This window comes from Bos taurus, chromosome 25 (genome assembly GCF_002263795.3).
Source record: "Bos taurus isolate L1 Dominette 01449 registration number 42190680 breed Hereford chromosome 25, ARS-UCD2.0, whole genome shotgun sequence".
Lineage (NCBI taxonomy): Eukaryota > Metazoa > Chordata > Mammalia > Artiodactyla > Bovidae > Bos > Bos taurus.
The window spans coordinates 41260319-41278944 of record NC_037352.1 but is presented as its reverse complement, the minus strand read 5'-3'; the positions used below and the strand labels follow the sequence as shown (position 1 = coordinate 41278944).

Here is an 18626-nt window from a genome sequence, read left to right as displayed (position 1 = left end):
CTGTGGGCTCCCTGCAGCGCTCACAGTCCCGTCTCGCTCAGGCTGGTAGGAGTTCTGTCTTCCCTGCCTCGGTCTGCATCCCAGTTGGCCCAGCATCTGGCCCATGGTGGGGCAGGGGGCTTGCTCGCCATTTGTCTGTGAGGTGGGCAGGAAGGGTGGGAGCCATGGTCCCCACTGAGGGTCAGGAGCTGAGTCACCGGGGCCCCTGGGTGGGAAGCGCAGTTGGCTGGGTGGCCGTGCACACCGAGTGGAGCAGAGCTCGGAGCCCTGCCCTTAACCTGCAAACTGAAGACACCGCGGGGCCCAGAGAGCTATTCTTAAATGGAGCAGGGCGGAGTGGGGGGTGTTGGTGAGCACTCAGACGGGGGTGGAGCAGACCCCGGGGTCAGGCGGCGCCTGCAACCTCGCCCCAGAGGCCTGCTCACCCCATGCCCTGCCCGGCTCCTCCTTCCCAGCACCCCCGCCCTGGCCCTGGCCTGGAGCTGTCCCAGGAGACGTCACTTGTCTCCTCCCCACTTCCTCTCCTCACGAGGAAGCCCTCACTGGGCCGCGGCCTGGGACCACCACCCACCCTCTCCGCTGGGAGCAGGAGGCGGGCACCAGCCAGGGTCCCCAGTCTCCAGCCTGGGCCCAGTTTAATTCCTCCAGCTCCCCTCAAGGTCCGCCCAGCCTTGGGTGAGGGACAGCTGGCCCAACCCCAGACCAGCCTCAGGTGTAGAGAGTGCCCTGAGGTCACAGGTGGGGGCGGGCTGGGCAGCCACACTCAGGGCCTCCACCGGGGGCGGCTGGGGACCAGACCGCCCTCTGCCTGGCCTCGTGCGCCAGCAGTGTGCCGGGCGTGGATCCGGAGACCCCTGCAGCCCCTCCTGCTCCGGCATCGTGGGCCCCGAGACCGCCTCTCCCTTCCTGAGCTGGGTCCCCTCCCCGCGGGCCCGCTCCCCTTCTCGGTACTTGGGCCTCCCTCTCACAGAGCCGGCTGTCAGGGTTTCTCTGTGTTTTGTGAACCAGGGCATCCTTTCCTTACTATCTGAAGGACGGACGACTGGATGCTGGCGCTTGGCTCGGACTTGGACCCCATGCGCCCAGACGGTCCAGTGGGCAGCCCACGCCGTCCGCTGGGTCCGGCTCCCAGCCCGGCTGCCTGCTCTTGCGGTACCTCAGTTTTTTCTCAGAACAAGGCCCGTCATCGTGCTGCTGCGTTTAGGGGCTTGTGATGCCAGACGCCGGGAGCCGTGAGGAGCGGGACTGTAACTGGTTTTCCCAGCCTTGGGGGGCAGCTGCTGGCTTCCTGACAAGGAGGCAGTGACGCAGAGATTCCGCGGCTTGCGCAGGGCCCTTGTCTGGCGAGCGGCTGCCCGTCTGCAGAGCCCGAGCACTCAGCCCTTCTGCTCACCCCATTTGGCCAGGAGTTGCAGGTGGAAGGGAGCCGGCTCCACGTCTGACCCCTCTCTCGACTTCGGCCTGGACTCCTGGCCCTGAGGCTGTGACACAGCCAGACGTCCTGGGTGGGGGCCCAGGGAGCCCCCGGGAGAGGGCCAGGACGGCCAGACCCTTTTCCCGGTTCTGCCGTGACCTTGCTGTGTGACCCGGGGAAAATTCCTTGCCCTCTCTGAGCTTCAGAGGAGGCCAGAGCCGGGAGGCTCTCTCAGAATGAACCCTCAGGCTAGCTGGGAGGGCACCTCCTGTATGGTTCACCCGTGCGCCCCGCATCCCTGCAGGCTGCCTAGTAGGGGCTTTGCTCTGTCGACCAGGTGAGGGGAGAGGCTGGGGTGTCAGTGCCATCGGCCCTGAAGTGAGGACACGGCCTCTCCCGGGAGCCGCCGCTGGGAGCGCTACACACCTACCCGGGCGGTCAGGTGCAACCCGCACACGTTGACGCAGCGCCTGGCGAGGCCGGGCCTGGCCGGAGAGACCCCGGGTGGACGCGGGCCTCCGAGGGGCACTTGCCCCTGCGCCCTGGGCAGCAGCGTGGCTCCGTCCGCTGGGGGTCGTGAAGCCCGTGACGCCGGCAGCCCCGGATGAGTGGTGGGGAGGCTCGGGCTCCAGCCGGCCCTGCAGCCTCGCCTCCCCAGGGTCCTGAGCCCCTGCGCTGGGCAGGGGGAGCCCTTGCATCAGGCGCCGGTGGCTGAGCTCCAGGGATCAAGCTCAGGGCTGGTACGTCGCCCCTGACTCAATGGCCGTGAAGCCGACCGCCTTCTGTCCTGACTTGAGACTGGCCTGGTCCTTGGGGCCTGGAAAACAACGCATGGGCCAGACAGCGCCCCGTGAACCCAGGGGACCCTCGCATCACCTCCCGAGTGGGGACCAGAGTCCGGTGCTGGGCCAGGGGCGCTGGTCTGCGTGGCTGAAGCTCACGAGTGGCTCCGCTGGGTTTCCCGGTCTGGAGACTGCTGCTCCAGCCTGAGTGCCCGCGCCGACCCCCACCGGTCCGTGCACTCCTCAGGTGATGGGGGCTCAGTCTCGCGCAGCGGTCCATTCCTTTTCAAAACACTTTAAAATCTGTTGTAAAATATTTAAGCTGTCTCAAATATTTAAGAAATCTGTAATAAATATTTCACTAATTTTGAAATATTTAATGCCACCCGAGGTATGAAGAATGATATATCCTGAGTAACTGCGAGGGCTCCTCTCCAGCGTGAAAGTAACCCAATTCCCTCCTGTGTCCGGGGCGCCCTGGAGGGGGCAGAGGGCGTTCCGGCGCCCCGCCACCCCCACCCCCGAGGCCGCAGCCCCCGTGCAGCCCTCTCGGCCCTGCCCCCGTCCGTCTCCCTTCCTGAGACTCTACGGGCATAGAATACGCAGAACGTGAAGTCACCATCTCAGCGTGCGGGTCAGGGGCCCTGAGCGTGTTCATGCCGCGCGCCGTCACCCCCAGGACCCAGCCTGCCCGCCTGCATGTGCAGCCAAGTCCTCCACGTTCTGTGCTGACGACCCTCCTGCAGGCTTCCGCTTGCTCTGTATGAGCCCCTCGTGACGCCCTGGGGGGCTGTGGAGCCCCAATCTGCGTCCCCCGTTGTGGCGGCTGCCCCCCACCTCTGGGGCCTGTGTGAGTGCAGCTCGGCATGGGCGCACGCAGCACCAAGTGATAGAAAGGGGGTCCGAGGGCAGCTCAGGGCTGCAACCCTGTTGCCTGCGTTGTTCGCAGACTCTGACCTGAGGACTGCAGCTGGGTCCTGCGCCTGTGAGGTCCTGAATCAATGAGCGAGCAACTGCGGAAGAGGTCCGTCCCCGCAACGGAGCGGGGAGTCTCCAGGGCTGCCCGCCAGGGTGTCCCCTCCACCTCAGTGGCCAAGGCGTGCAGCCTTGGTCTTCCTCCCTGCAATAGTGGAGATGATGGGGACAAGGTCTTTTATTCTGGTGAGGGGATCTCCTTAGGCTCAAGGCCAGGTAACTGGACTGTCTTCCCTGTGCCTTTTTGGGACCTTCCAGCAGTGACCAAAGGCCTCTCGGGGCAGCCGTGGGCTGCCCAGGCTCCACAGCCCGACAGCGGTTTCCGTTCACCTGCTCGCTGAGCTTGCTGACCCCAGCCCCCTCCCTGGCTCCTCCTGGCTGGAGGCTCTGGCCATGTCAGCGTGTCCTGACTCTCAGCTCCCCCGACTTGAGAGGGCCGTGGGTGGACATTCTCTGCACCCTGTCCATGGCGGGGGGGGGGTCTGTGCTCAGTCCTCCCCACACTCGGCCGTCGGCAGGAAGCAGCACCCCTCTGCCCGGTCCTTCTCTGGACCACGAGCTGGAGAGGCAGAGCCCGACCCAGGTGCCAGGCATCCTGGCCTCCGTTGTCTCCACCCCCAGCCCCATGTCGGGGGGACAGGCTCACCTCAGGGCACCAAGCGTGGGTGGGAACGGGAGACCCCTGCACCTGCCCAAGCATCTTGGGGACCAGCAGTGTCTCCCAGACCAGTCCCATCTTGGCCTTCAGCTTTGGGGATGCTTGCTGTGTTAGGGGGCTGACAGAGTTGGCCAGGGGCAGAGGGGCAGCTCTGTCTGCCGCAGACCCTCACACCAGACGCCACCTGCCTCGATCCCCAGCTTCTCCGCATGTGGTGCCGGGAGCCGCTGTGGTTGGCTGGCGGCTCTTCCCCGGACTGGACGCGTCCCTGCCGGGCTGGCTGAAGGCCGTGCCCGGGACGGACGCGGCTTCCTTCCACCGGTGCTGTCGTCAGAGCAGAATCGGGCCCTCTGCCTCAGGGGTGCCGAGAGAGACCCCCTGGGGCCGGGGGTGGTCAGCTCCCAGCGCAGGGGAGGTCTGGGAACACTGTCTGCTGTGACGGCCGCGGCCTCGCCTCCCCTGTGAAGTGCGATTTCCCCACAGTCTCGGGGCAGGCTGAGAGGGCTCGTGCCGTCTGCTCGCTGGTGTCTCTGGGCTCATGTGACATCTGTCCGTCCGCACGGATGACGCAGAGGCCTGCTAGGGTGTGACCCCGACCTCAGCACGGGGCTGGGTCTCCCTCCCAGGCCCCTGGGCAGCCCTCCCTGCTCTGCCCTGGGCCCCTGGAGGCAGGGGCAGGACTCCCCTGAGCGAGGCGCCCGTCCTGAGCTTTCCCAGCTGAGGTCTCCCTGCTGCTCGCCCGCCCTGAGCCGACCCGACTCCTGTAAACCCGGAATGCACAGAAGATGGTAGGGGCGACGCTTCCCGTGATGAGACGGCCGTGCGCCTTGCAGACTGGCCTGTGGGACTTGTCTGCATGGTTCTCCAGGGCAGACCTGAGCTCACAGAACCAGGAGGCCGGGAGTGAGAAGGGCCCCAGACCGCAAAGTGTGAAGATGGCCCAGGAAAGAAGCCCCACAGTGATCTCGCCCATGAATAGTAGATCAATAATCCTCAGTAAGTCACAGGCAAACTCAATTCCACAGAATATTAGGCAGAGACTCTGCCATGATTATGTAGGACTTATCGAAAGAATTCAAAGATGGCTTAATAGTGGAGAGGGCCATTAATGTGACACATGGTGTGGGCAGGGAAGTCACGATGCCACGGCAATAAATGACAAAAGCCTGTGGTAAAATCCAGCGCCAGTGTTTTAAAGTAACGGCTAGAGACAGCCAGAGAGAGACTTTCTCATCACGGAAGCGTCGGCGTCTCAGTTCAGCAGCCAGCGTCACTCTAGGTGATTGAGAGTCTTGATTCCAACTCAGAAACTTATTAAAAAGTACCCAGCAGTGCGCCCTTTATCATTGTCCAGATATTCTGGACGTAGCAATAAGACACGAAACAGAATTAAATGGGATATGAGAAAGAACTGAAATTATTTGCAGACAACGTGATTTGAGAGCTTAGAAACCCAAGAGAACCAAGTGAAAAAATAATGTGAGAACTCGGTGGAGGTGCTGGGCTGAGCAGGACGCGGACGCGCACGGACCAATAATTCTCCTCCATACCAGCCCTCTGGTTGGATAACAGAATGAAGTAAACAGTCCCCAGTCACAGTGGCAACAAAGCCACCCTCCACGAATTCCTAGGAGCACGTTTACGAGAGGAAAGGAGGGTGGTCATGAAGAGCTCTGTACAGCGTTCCTGAGAGGCCGGGGGAAACAGCAGCAGCGACCTGGAGGCTCTGCCAGAGTTAACGCATGGGTGCCGTGCAGCCCCGCCCGCACCTTGGTGGTGGTTCAGAAGGGCGGGATGAGATGGTTCTACCAGGTTCACCTCGAAGAATGTGCACAGGATTCTGCCCTGCATGTGGAAGCTCCTGACGGACAGTGAGTGATTTTTTGCCACAGCCTGGCTGACACGAGCCGTGTTCGTGGCCTCTGCCGTAGAGCAGGGCCTCGCTTACACATGTGTGTGCATTTGTATCTTCCTTTCCGTCGTGGTCTGTCACAGGGCGTGGACTCGTCCCTGTGCTGCACAGGAGCACCTTGCGTTTGTCTGTCCTGTGTATCAGGTCCCCGGCCCAGGGCTGCCCGTTAGGAACACGCCACACAGCAGGGGCTGAGCACACGAGCCTGTGAAGCTTCCTCTGCTGCTTGCGTTGCCGCCGGAACCATCGCCACCACCCCTGCCCCGTCCGTGGAAGACTGTCCCCCACGAAACCGGTCGCCGTGCCACAAAGGTCGTGGACCGCGGCGCTCTGGGTGTAGCTCGCATCCGCTCACCCCAGGCCCCTACTGTGCCTCCCCGCCCCGCCCGCCTCGGCACCACAATCCCCTGCATGCTGTGCATCTGTTCCTGCGTGTGTTCACTTGCGTCGTGTCTCGAGTCCACAGGTGGGAGCTGTCGCACGGCGTCTGTCCTTCCGGCAGGGCAGCCTCTAGGTCCGACCGTGACGCTGCATGGGGCGCGTCTCCTGCTTCCCGTGGTGGCCGTGCGCCCCATCTCTGTCCACGCCTCTTGGACGGCTGTCCAGCTGGCTCCACGTCTCTCCGGTTGTAACAGTGCTGCAGGGAACCGAGGTGCACGCCCGGGAGCGGGGCTGCCTGCTGGTTCTGGGTTTAGTCTCCTGAAGAGCCTCCAGACTGCTCTCCATGGCGACTGCTCCCCGTCCACACTCTCACCCACCGCGCAGGCGGGGCCCCTTCCCCCCCGCCTGTCAATCGTGGACTTTGACGATGGCCGTTCTGACCAGCGGAGAAAGTGATTTAAACGGGGGAGGGGTGGGGTGGGGTGTGTGTGTGATCCAGAACAGAAGAGTCCCCAGAGGCCACCGCAAAGGGTGAGCCTGGGACAGCTCACTTCCTAAGAGGGGCCCCACGAGGACGCATCCCAGGGGACCGAGCAGCGTGTCCTCTGGTGGTGGGGGCTGCCACGGGCTCAGGGCATGTCCTGCTCTGCGTCGTGCAGAGGGACCCGGCCCAGCCGGCCACGGGCTTTCTGCCTGGGATCTGACGGGTGGGGTCATGGTGGGGAAGCCCCAGCAGCTTTGGGGATTACCCAGGGGAGACCCCGGCCCCAGCCTGACACTTGGCTGGGGAGGGAGCATCTTGGAGATGTGTGAGAAATGCGAGTTGGCCACCGCCTTGTAGGTCACAGGAAGGGTGCGGAGGGTGGGGCAGGGGGCCAGGCTTTAGTGGCCACCCCCCGGGCTGGGGGCAGAGTCCTGACGACCCCACTGTGCCTGCAGTGGGGTGGGCTGGGTGAGGTCTGACCCTCCTCTGTGCCCGACGCGTCTGTTCTGCTGGAGGCAAGTTGCAGGGACGGATGCAGATGTAGGGATGCTCAGACGGGCGGGTGTCTGGTCTCAGGAGGGTCTGCGGTCCCTACGGGCGGAGCTGCCCAAGCGAGAGCCGTGCTGTGTGTCTCTGGTGATGCACGCACGTGAACACGAGTGTGTCTGGGGTGACACACGAGCATGTGCCTTGGCCCAGGCCCGGCTGTGGGCGGCGCCCCCCCGGAAGCTGCAGCCGCAGGTGTGATGAGACCAGGCAGCTTCCAGGTTTGGTTTCTAAGCTCAGACCCGGCGGGGCTGGTGGACCCTCAGAGCGCCGGGGCTGACACGTCTGGGGGCTTTCTTGGCGTGTACAGGGCAGCTGATGGCGGGGAGCCTCCTGGAAGGACACAGCCTCTTGGGGACTCGATGGCGCAGGTCGCAGGCGCAGGGACACACGTACTCAGATGCCCGGCCGCCTGTTCCCCGGGAGCAGCCTGGGTCACCGGGTGGCGTGAGCAGCTCCCGATTCCCTCATGGGCACCCCCCGCTGCCGAGAGCACCGTGGGGGCCTGGCCCTGGCCCGTGTCTGCGCGTGGTGGCCACCGAGGCCAGCCTGAGCTCTGCACACATGTCCTGACTGCGACGCTGCACGTACTCCTTAGACCGACTTTGCCCGGTGTTTATTTCCCATACTAATTTAGCATTTGAGGGCTAACTGTTCATTTATAACCTCTGCTCCAAAACTGTGCTCCAAATCTTTAATACCATTAACCGTGGCCAGCAAGTATGCTCTGATGAACAATCGCAGCCCGGCAAGGTGAGGCAGGACCCGCGTGTGCAGAATGCGACCGCGTGAACGGGGAGCGCAGGGGGCCCTGGCCCCTCCCCACGGCCTGAGTGCCATCCCTGCCCCCTGCCAGGCCAGGCTCAGAGGTCAGGGCATTGGAAGGGCCCCTGGTTCAGGGTCCACCAGCAGGAGCAGAAGAGACGATCTCAGCGTCCAGGCTTGGACTGACCAGCCCTCAGAACGAGAGATTCGGGTCCGACCGAAGACAGCTTCCTGGTGCCAGGGCCCTGGGGCTGTGAGGGGAACAGGGCCCGGCAGACACCCCCACCCCTCCCCTGGTGTCGGGGATGCGCGTCCATAGCACAGGCCACGCCCATGTTCCTGGAGAGGGTCTCAAGTCAGCCCCCTCCCCGGAGGCCAGCCAGCTACCCTCACCTATGTCCTGCCAGCGCCGAGCAGGAAACCATTGCAAAGTGATTTCTCCCTCCAACGATGCCGCACATCATGTTTTTTAATTTAAAAAGATGCCCGGTGGAAGCGTAACAGACCATGAGATGTTCGGGTCCCTAATTAACTCCAGAGCAGCTTGAGCGAGGGCCTGGGGGGTGCTGGAGTGGGCGAGGGGGAGTGGGCAGGACTCCAGCACCCCCACCTCCTGCTGCTCAGGCGCCTCCCCCCACCCCGTCCCCCGGGGACTCTTAACACAGCGGCGGGTGTGAGCTAAGCTCCCGCCCTTGCTCTGGGAGGTCTGACCCCGTGCCACCGCCTTTCCTGCCCTGAGCCCACTTCCCCTCTATCCAGTTGTATAACGCTGACACCTGCCTCCCCGGAGATGGGAGAAGCGGGCTGGTATACAGTAGGCACTCGATATGTGCAGGATCCTAAGGAAGTAGGAGGGCACGCCAGGCGGGTCAGGCACCCAGCGCCTCTGCGCCTGGCCCTCGCCGGCTCCATCCCTGAGGATGGAAGGCAGGGGTGATCCCTCCCCCTCATGCCTCCCAGAGGACGAGGCCGCCACCAGCCAAGGTCTGGGGCTCACCAGCCCCAACCCCGTGGCCAGGTCTGAGGCTCCAGCCCTGCTATGTCAGCGCTGCCAAGCTACCCGCTGTGGTAGCCCATGGCAGCCTCCATGGGGACTCAGGGAGGCAGGGGGCGGACGAGGGCAGGCTCTGGGTGGGTGCTGAGCTGAGACCGCCCCCTGTGGGCACACGGGGGGACCGGCCCGCTGGAGTGCTTCCCAGGGTTCCTCCCTGTCCGCAAGGCGGGCAGCTGCAGAGGAGACCAGGGCGTACAGAGCACCCTGCGTGGGGAGCCTCCGGTCACGTTGGCCTCCCTGTTACGTTTGACTGAGGAGGTAGCAGGCTCAGAGAGGTTGGGTGAGCAGCCCGTAGTCACAGAGCCGGAGCACGGCATGGCCGGTGCGCCCGTCCCGGCCTGGGAACCTGCGGTCCCAGCTGGCTCCGCGCTTTCTTGTGGGCAGGCCACGTGGCTGGTCCAGGTCACACCATCTGCCTTGTGGCCCCCACTGCCCTTAGGTGCCCCCCACGACTCACAGACTCTGTGGCAGCGCCAGGCTGCAGAGCCTGGCAAATGTTAGCTGTTAATGTGATCTGTTGGCAGAACTGGGCATGGCAGGAGGTGGTGGGTACATGACTCCCTGCGCCTCGCCCTCAGCCCGCGCGGCCCTCTGGAGGCGCCGAGTCCCCCCTTCTCGGTCGGCGGGCTCCTCAGCCAGCCTGGCCCTCATCCGCGCCCTGTGGCTTATAAACAGGTGCTTCTGTCCCCGCACGGCGCCTGTGATTATGCAAATCCAGTCGTAAGAAGTTTAAAAGCCTGGAACCACCGTATTTCTTCACTTCATTAGCAGCAACCCAGGCTAGCACTGACGTGATGGAGCGAATGTGACGCGGGGCTCACGCTCACCATCCCCGTTGGGCCCCTCCTCGGGGACAGGGCTGGCGTCGAGACGGCAGCTGAGGGGGCTTTGGGGGGCCCGGACGGTGTGATGGCCGTGCCGTCCCCTCACCTGCAGGACCACCGGGTGGCCTGCGGACCCGATGGCTGTGAAAGCACTCGTGCCTGGGGGCTGCGTCTCCCTGGGCACAGGATGGGCACGTCACGCACCCTGGTCTTGCCAGGACTCAGGCCAGGGTGGCCCTTGGGCGTAGGGGCACTTCCCGCTGGCCCCGTGAAACCAAAGCAGCTGGTGCTTGTGAGCTGGGCACTCCTCCCCGTCTCAGATGAGGAAATGGAGCAGGTGTGCCCACCGCTGTCCAGCCTGGCGGCTCCCATGCGTTGGGCACTGCTCGGGGCCTGGGGCGTCATGGCGTGGACTGGACGCTTCCCTCTGGAGTTCACATCCCAGCAGGCAGAGGACCTTTGTCTAGAAAATGAACCAAGAGGACAAGGAGCCGTCAGGAGATGGTGATGGGCAGAGAGGGAGGAGGGTGATGGACAAAAGAGCTTGTTCAGAGGGGAGGCCGCTGGCCTGCGATCCCCCCGCCTGAAGAGGAGGGGTCTCTTCTCATGAGCAGCAGGATGCGCCCTTGGGCGGAACGGCCGTGCGGGGGCAGCTGGAGGGCAGAGGGTGCTGGGCAGGCCCTGGCAGGTCTGTGTGGGGGGCCTGGGTCTTGCTCCCCGTGGGGAAGGATGGTTGTCCTTTGGGGTGTGGATGGCATGGTCCCATGAGGCTCTCCCCATCCCCGGGCTGTTGGCAGGTAGAGTGTGGGTGGGGCAGTGGGCTTCATCCCAGCAAGGGAAGGGGCTGACTGGGCCTGGGCAGTACCCAGTGGGTGTGGCGGGAAGCAAGCATCACGGCTGGGAGCCGCATGGGCACTGCTGTCTTGGGCTTGGGCACGTGCGGCCTGGATGGGGGGACTTGAGGACAGAACTTGGTTTCTGTGTGAGGAGTGCGGGGGGCAGGACGCACCCCATCGGGAGTCTGAGCTTGAAGGGGAGCAGCTATGTCTGAGTCTGGGGCCCAGGGCAGTGAGGGCAGCGGGTCAGGCACATGGAGAGAACACTGTGGCTGCTGGGGGTGGACAGACCACCGCGGGGGCAGGCAGAGAGACCACTGCAGGGACACGTGGGGGGACCACCGTGGGGATACGCGGGGACAGTGAGGGGTCAGGGTGGGGAGACCACCGCAGGGGCTGAGACCTGAACGCACAGGAAGGCGCCCCTTGGAGCAGCAGGCAGCCTGGGATGGGGGTGCTGATGCTGCCCAGACAGTCGGGGACGGATGGAACCGCTGACAGCCCTGGGGAGGAAGGCAGGGGAGGGGGTAAGGCCTGAGGCTGTTCAGTCCTGCTGTCTCCCCGAGGAAGGTTCTAGAATTGTGCCCAACGCCGTCACCGCCCAGCTGTGTTGCCAGCGCCCTGCCCCATCCAAGAGCGGGTCATCTGGCCGGGCAGCGCATGTGTGGCCCATCCCACCGGCGTGGTCTGCGGGCACTGTGGGTGGCCGGGGGCCCACGTCAGGTGCGGTGGGGCGGGGACGCAGGGACCCCGGAGAGGGCGAGGGGGCGAGCAGGCGGGAGGACAGCTTGGGGTTGGTAAGGGGGTATGTGGATGAACAAGGGGGACTGGGAGCCCGAGGGGCGGTGGGGGCGGCTTGGGGGAACTCTCTGAACCTTCCTAGGTCGTCGGCCAGCTGTTCCCCGAGGTCCCCAGTCCTTGGGGTTGGGGTCCTGGCCCGCCCTGCAGCCTGGGGTTCAGGGTGATGCTGCACACGGTGCCCGAGGGGCCCCCCGGGGATGAGGCACCTGCTGTCCGGCCTCTCATGGGCGACCTTGACCGCAGCCCTCTCCCCCGTCACCTCCACCCACCCCCCGCTGCCCCGAGGTGAGGTGTGCAGCCCTCGGGGGCCCTCGGAGGCCATGGTCATGGGGGCAGAGGCAGCTCTTGCACACCGCAGGGGGACCTCTGTGACACCCACACTGTCATCGAGGTGTCATCTCCCCAGCCTGGCTCCTGCTCAGCCCAGGCTCTGGGGGCAGGGGAGCTCACGGGCTGAGGGCGGGCTGACCCAGTGGAGCCCGTTGGGCCGGACCAGTCGGTGGGCAGGACCCAGCCACGCCTCCTTGTCTCACAGGCCTCAGGGAGGGGATGCCCGCGGGGTGAGGCTGGTCCCTAGAAGCACCTCCAGGCGCCAAACGAGCACAGTCCCTAGATTCACACCCAGGTGGGAGGCGGGGTGCCCTGCCTGGCTGGATACCAGCTGCCGGCACGCCCTTGGGTGCTGGGGCGAGGCTGCATCCACCTCCAGGTACACAGGCCCATGCACACACAGGTCCCAGCGTGTGTGTGCGTGCACACACACAGCCACCGCACACCTAGGTGTGCCAGGTGTGGGGGCGGCAAAGGCTGGGCAGCCCATCACCCCACGCGCTGAGATAAGGGTTCTTTAGGCCTGTAATCCTCCTTAACTTGACTTTGGGTTATTTTGAGCAAGAGATTAAAAGTGATTATGACCAGGCTGCGCCTCCTAGCTGGGCTCCGCACACGCCTGGTGCTCCCATCCACCTGCTGCCCGATGGCTTGCAGCCCAGGGCACAGGCCCAGCTGCTTGCCCACTCTGGGCAGTAGAGCGACCCCAGTCTCAGCACCGGGACGATGGGGCAGGTGTGTGTGTGTGGGGGGGTGCCGGGTGGCGGCGATCACCCCAGGATGCCCCAGGGGGTGCAGATTTCATGTCAGGAGACGACCACATGGGGACCCCCGGGGTGCTCCCCAAGGGGAGGGGTCCGAGCGAGCCCCAGGCCTACCCTCTCCGCTTCTGGTCCGGCCCAGAGAGGGCCCGAGCTTTCCTGGCGGTCGCACGGCAGCACTGGGCCAAGCCAGGACCTTCTCCCACCCACCCCTGCTGACCCTTCCCCTTGCTTTAAATCAGAAAGGCTCATCCTCAGGAGCGAGGTCAGAACTGTTCTTGATGAAGTTTCTGAAGAGAGAGAAATCCATTGCACATCATTATTTTTTTCTCCTAATTTAAACCGCCTCAGTGCAGACTAGTTGCAAACGTCAATATCTGTGAAATACAGTCAGCTGGCTGCCTGCCAGGCCACAGAGCGGTTACAGAGGCCGCTGTAAATCCAAACAGTAACAAGCAAACACACCCCCATCCTTCCGTCCTGCGGGAGAAATACGAGGGGCAGAGGGGAGAGTCCTGCAGACGGCCGTGGGGTCCTGGGGAGCAGGACCCACCCAGCGGCCATCTGGCCACATCTCCGCGCACACGCGGGCTCCGTGGGGCGGGGATTGAGTGTGTGATCGGGGGTCCCTGCTCTAGAGAAGCTCAGGGTTTGGGGGGAGCAGACAGCAAGGTGCTCGTTCACAGCCAAGACCCAGGGCTGGGTGGGGTCGGGGGGAGGAGTCAGGGCCACAGCAGTGTCCTCAGCTGAGCCGGGGGCACCATCCTCCCAGTCCTTACTGCCGGGACCCAACTCGGTGGTGACAGCCTCAGGGTCCGCAGCTCGTTGGAGGAAGCAGACCCGGAGTGCAGCGTCCTCACCTCCCTTGAGAGGAGCTCAGGAGGGCTTCCCTCCACCCCAGCTCAGGCCCCAGGGTGGGGCTCAGAGCTGCCCCACCTAAGGTGCATAGCGGGGCACCTGTCACCCCCATCACCCCTGGCTGAGTGACGGCAGCCTTGACCCTGGCGTGCCCACCTATCTGGCTCGGCGCTGGGTTCCCATGAGTCAAGGCGGCGGTGGACGCCTGCCTCCGGTCAGAGAACTGCCCGCTGAGCCTCCCAGCTCCCCTTCCTCATCAGTGACACCCCGGACGTGCCTCCACATCCCACGGGCTTGGTGCAGGCCTGCACCGGACCTGTGCACATCGGGAGGCCTGCTGACCCATCTCCCCTTTCGTCTCCCGCAGGATCGGCTGGACCGATGGGGAAGCAGGCCGAGGCCCCGGCCGGACACGGGCGGACGGAGTGAGGCCGCCAGCCGTGAGGGAGGCGCTCCCCTCGCAGCACGTGGGCCGCGTGGCCATGTGCCTGGGACGGTCCTGAGCAGACGGGCGTCCTCCCCTCCCGCGCACCCCACCGCCCAGGCCCCCACCCCGCGCCCTGGGCAGGCTGAGCGGGCAGCCCCCGCAGGCGGGTCCCAATGGCTGGGTGCGGGTGGGAGGCGCCGTGGGTGTGGGTGTGTGTGGCGGCCGCCCTGCTGCACGCGGGCGGGCTGGTGCGCGGAGACTGCTGGCTCATCGAGGGTGACAAGGGCTTCGTGTGGCTGGCCATCTGCAGCCAGAACCAGCCGCCCTACGAGGCCATCCCGCAGCAGATCAACAGTACCATCGTGGACCTGCGGCTCAACGAGAACCGCATCCGCAGCGTGCAGTACGCGGCGCTGAGCCGCTTCGGCAACCTCACGTACCTGAACCTCACCAAGAACGAGATCGGCTACATCGAGGACGGCGCCTTCTCGGGCCAGTTCAACCTGCAGGTACTGCAGCTCGGCTACAACCGGCTGCGCAACCTGACGGAGGGCGTGCTGCGCGGCCTGGGCAAGCTCGAGTACCTGTACCTGCAGGCCAACCTTATTGAGGCGGTGGCGCCCGGCGCCTTCTGGGAGTGCCCCAACATCGTCAACGTGGACCTGTCCATGAACCGCATCCAGCGTCTGCACAGCGCCACCTTCGCGGGCCTGGCGCGGCTCTCGGTGTGTGAACTCTACAGCAACCCCTTCTACTGCTCCTGCGAGCTGCTGGGCTTCCTGCGCTGGCTGGCGGCCTTCGCCAACGCTACGCAGGCCCACGACCGCGTGCAGTGCGAGTCCCCGCCGCTCTACTCCGGCTACTTCCTGCTGGGCCAGGGCCGCCACGGCCAGCGCAGCATCCTGGGCAAGCTGCAGTCTGTGTGCACTGACGGCCCGTATGCGGCGGAGACCCGCCCGGCGCCCGGCCGCCCCCCGCCCGGCCGCTCGCCGCCGCCGCCCCCCGTGCCGCCCGCGGAGCCCAGCGAGGCCCCCTGCGCTGAGGACGAGTGCTTCTCCGGCGACGGCACCACGCCGCTGGTGGCGCTGCCCACGCTGGCCCCGCAGGCCGAGGCCCGCCCGCTCATCAAGGTCAAGCAGCTGACGCAGAACTCGGCCACCATCACGGTGCAGCTGCCCAGCCCCTTCACCCGCATGTACACGCTGGAGCACTTCAACAACAGCAAGTCGTCCACCGTGTCCAGGCTGACCCGGGCCCAGGAGGAGATCCGCCTGACCAACCTGTACGCGCTCACCAACTACACCTATTGTGTGGTGTCCAGCAGCTCGGGCCTGCACCACAACCACACCTGCCTCACCATCTGCCTGCCGCAGCCGCCTAGCCCGCCGGGCCCCGTGCCCAGCCCCTCCACGGCCACCCACTACATCATGACCGTCCTGGGCTGCCTCTTCGGCATGGTGGTGGTGCTGGGCGCCGTCTACTACTGCCTGCGGCGGCGGCGGCGGCGGGAGGGCAAGCAGAAGCAGGCGGCGGCAGCGGCCGGCAGCCTCAAGAAGACCATCATCGAGCTCAAGTACGGGCCTGAGCTGGAGGCGCCAGGCCTGGCCCCGCTGTCCCAGGGCCCGCTGCTGGGCCCCGAGGCGGTGACCCGCATCCCATACCTGCCCGCCGCCCCCGGGGAGGTGGAGCAGTACCAGCTGGCGGAGGGCAGCGGGACACCCAAGGGCAGCAAGGGCGGCTACATGGAGGTGCGTGCGGCAGAGCAGGCAGAACGCAGGGAGGGGGAGCAGGGCCGGCCGGGCCCCGACAGCCAGAGCTCGGTGGCTGAGATCTCCACCATCGCCAAGGAGGTGGACAAGGTCAACCAGATCATCAACAACTGCATCGACGCCCTCAAGGCCGAGGCCACCTCCTTCCAGGGCGGCAAGCCGGGCGCCGTGTCCACGGCCGAGCCGCTGGCCGGCAAGCGCGGCTTCCTGGCGCCCGCCTACCAGGACGCCTGCGGCCTGCAGCGGCACCACAGCCTGGAGGCCGCCCCCGGGGCCCCGCGGGCCAGCTCCTCGTCCAGCGGCTCCGCCCGCAGCCCGCGGCCCTACCGCGCCGAGCCCCCTGCGCTGCACGAGGCCAAGTACATCGAGAAGGGCTCGCCCGCGGCGGAGGCCATCCTCACGGTGACGCCCGCGGCAGCCGTGCTGCGGCCCGAGCCCGAGAAGGGCCGGCAGTACGGGGAGCACCGGCACTCGTACCCCGGGCCCCACCCTGTGGAGCCCCCCGCGCCGCCCGCGCCCCCCGAGAGCCTGGGCGGCCGCAAGGCCTCCATCCTGGAGCCGCTGACGCGGCCGCGCCCCCGCGACCTGGCCTACGCGCCGCTCTCGCCGCAGTACCGCCACCTGAGCTACGCCTCCAGCCCCGAGTACGCCTGCCGCGCCTCCCGCAGCCTCTGGGCCCGCTTCAGACTGAGCCGCCCGCGGCACCGGGACGCCGGGGAGTGCGTGGCGGCCGGCCACGCGCTGCGCCGGAAGGTGCAGTTCGCCAAGGACGAGGACCTGCACGACATCCTGGACTACTGGAAGGGCGTGTCTGCGCAGCACAAGTCCTGAGCGGGCCGCGCGCGGCCAGAGGACACTGCAGCTAACCCAGAGACTCACGGCGCACGCGCACACACGCACAGAGACTCACGGTGCACACGCGTGCGCGTGCACACACACACATACACACCCCCCCCCCCCCCACAACTGCTGAAGCCCTGGGCTTTGCGGGCAAAGTGGGGAGGGGGCACCGGCAGGCCGAACGGGAGGGGCGCGTGGCTGAGCGTGTGCACCTGCCGAGACGTTCTCGCTGGTGTGAGGGGCCCGTCCACACACACGCGTGCACACACACACACACACACACAAGGGACTTCCGAAAACTGTGTCTTAGGGATGGGGGGCGGGGGAGGGGATTTTTTTCATTATCTTTTGATTCTTCTCTGCCTTCTCTTCTTTTTTTTTTTTAAAGTTCTCTTTAAAAGACGTAAAACGCTCTATGTGGGGGGTGTGGCCACCTGGTCCCCGCACGACTCCTCTGTCCGTGGCTTTCTGTGGATTCTGTTTAGTCCGTCTCTTCGTCGCCGCCACCAGAGAGGGCCAGAGCGAACGCAGGCGGCCAGGTGGTCTCCGGGAGGGTCCCGGAGCTCCCGGGACCTTGGGGGCAGGGAGGGCTGTGCCTGCAGACGGCCAGGGGTGGCGGGGGCCGGGAGTGTGCCTTCCAGCCCTGCCCCCACTATACACTGTCGTCCTATTGTATAGAGAAATATTTCTATATTTGCAATGTTTGCTGTAAAATGAGAAAGGAAAAAAAAAAAGACTATGTCTACTAAAAAAAAATAATTCTGCAAAAGAAAAAAACCCCAATGCTTGTTTGCAGTGGTTTTTCCTCTGGGACTTGGGGCAAGATGTGTGGTGTGAGTGACCTTGGGTTTGGGGCAGGTTGAGGCCCTTGGGAGACGGGGAAGCCAACCCTGGGCTGGGGAGTGGCTTTGAGAGGCGGTGTGGATGGGGCAGAAAGGGTTGAGGGAGCTGGACACAGGGTGGGTAGGTATGTACCTCACCCTGCATGTGGCTGGCAGGGTTCAGTGGGAGTAGGGTGAGCTGGGGAGGGCTGGGGCCCCTCCAACCGCTGGAGACCCAGCTGCAGGGCGTGAGCCCTGAGATCCAGATACCACAGGCCCCTGGGGCCCCCAAGCTGGCCCCTTGGCCCTGCAGTCCTGCCTCAGCCCTCCAGCCATGGCCCCAAATCTGGTGGGAGAGGTGTGAGTGCATTTATGAACACCAGACTCTTCAAAGTCTCTGCAGAAGCCTGGACCCCAACCTCCAGCTGGCACCAGGTCCATCGAGGTAGTTGGCTCCAGGGTTGCCTGCTGCCAAGGTCACAGGTGCCTCCAGCAGAGCAAGGCTTGGAGCACAAGACGCCGTCTGGGAGCCACGTGTACAGCTGGCCACGTGGGGGGCCCTGTGCCCACCCCCCCATCCTCGGTCCATGTTGGGGGTGGAGCCCCCAGGGACAGCTGACCCCTCTGCGGGGTGCTGACCCTTCCGGCCTCCTTTCCCTGCAGGGGTCGGGGCCTGGCCCTCTTCCTGGGCCTGCCCTGCCCCCGCGTCCAGGGCGGACCCACTCACTCTTTCTGACACAGACGCCTGAGCACCGAGGCGGTGGGAGCCTTGGAGACGCCAGGCAAGGAGCGGGGGCGGGGAGCAGTCTTGGTCGGCCACACTGCTTGCACACCCCCGGGACAGGACACTCACTCCCCTCCTCCGTGTCTCCCTCGGGGCACCTTGCAGACCCTGCAGCAGTCCGTGGCTCGCTCAGGGCCCAGCGCTGGGACAGGGCTTGTCTGTCCATCCTGGCCTCTGCACCCAGGTGACCCCACGAGGTCCTGCCCATGGGGCCTCCTCACGGCCCCCTCGGCAAGCCCCTCCGACTGAGCCCCCTCTGAGGACGCCGCCCCACCCTGCTTGACCAGATGGGCCCCGGGCTCCCTGGCTCTGGGCAGCTCCTCGCCCTGTCATGGTGTCCAGGAGGACAGCTCAAGGAACCCAGAGACGTGAGTGGGCTGGAGACCACGAGGCTGTGCCCAGAGTGGCCGGGGCAGGGAGGGGGGTAGGGATGGGGGCCGGCCCCCGGCTGGCAGGGCTGGGGGCCTTGTCCAAGGTCACACAGTGAGGGGTGCCCGTCCTGGTCAGAGGCAGGGCTAGGCATCTCCCTGCTGCCGCTGCAGAGAGAACGCTGGCTGTTTACAGGGCATCAGACAACAGCGGCCACAGCAGAGGTGCCTGCCCT

At 65.4% G+C, this 18626-nt stretch overlaps 1 protein-coding gene across 2 annotated transcripts in view; it reads left to right on the top strand.

Moving 5' to 3' along the window:
• The window catches only part of ELFN1 (extracellular leucine rich repeat and fibronectin type III domain containing 1), a 65896-nt gene extending 48109 nt beyond the window's left edge, over positions 1-17787 (top strand). Inside the window, exon 3 of one of the 2 annotated variants that reach the window (XM_005225229.4) lies at positions 13749-17787. In XM_005225229.4, the coding sequence (XP_005225286.2) occupies positions 13982-16408 (2427 nt within the window). In that variant the 5' untranslated portion in view covers positions 13749-13981 and the 3' untranslated portion in view covers positions 16409-17787. Of the gene's footprint in view, positions 1-13748 lie in introns of those variants that run through there. The other variant, NM_001206549.2, reaches the window with a different exon arrangement.
• Positions 17788-18626: the final 839 nt, after the last annotated feature.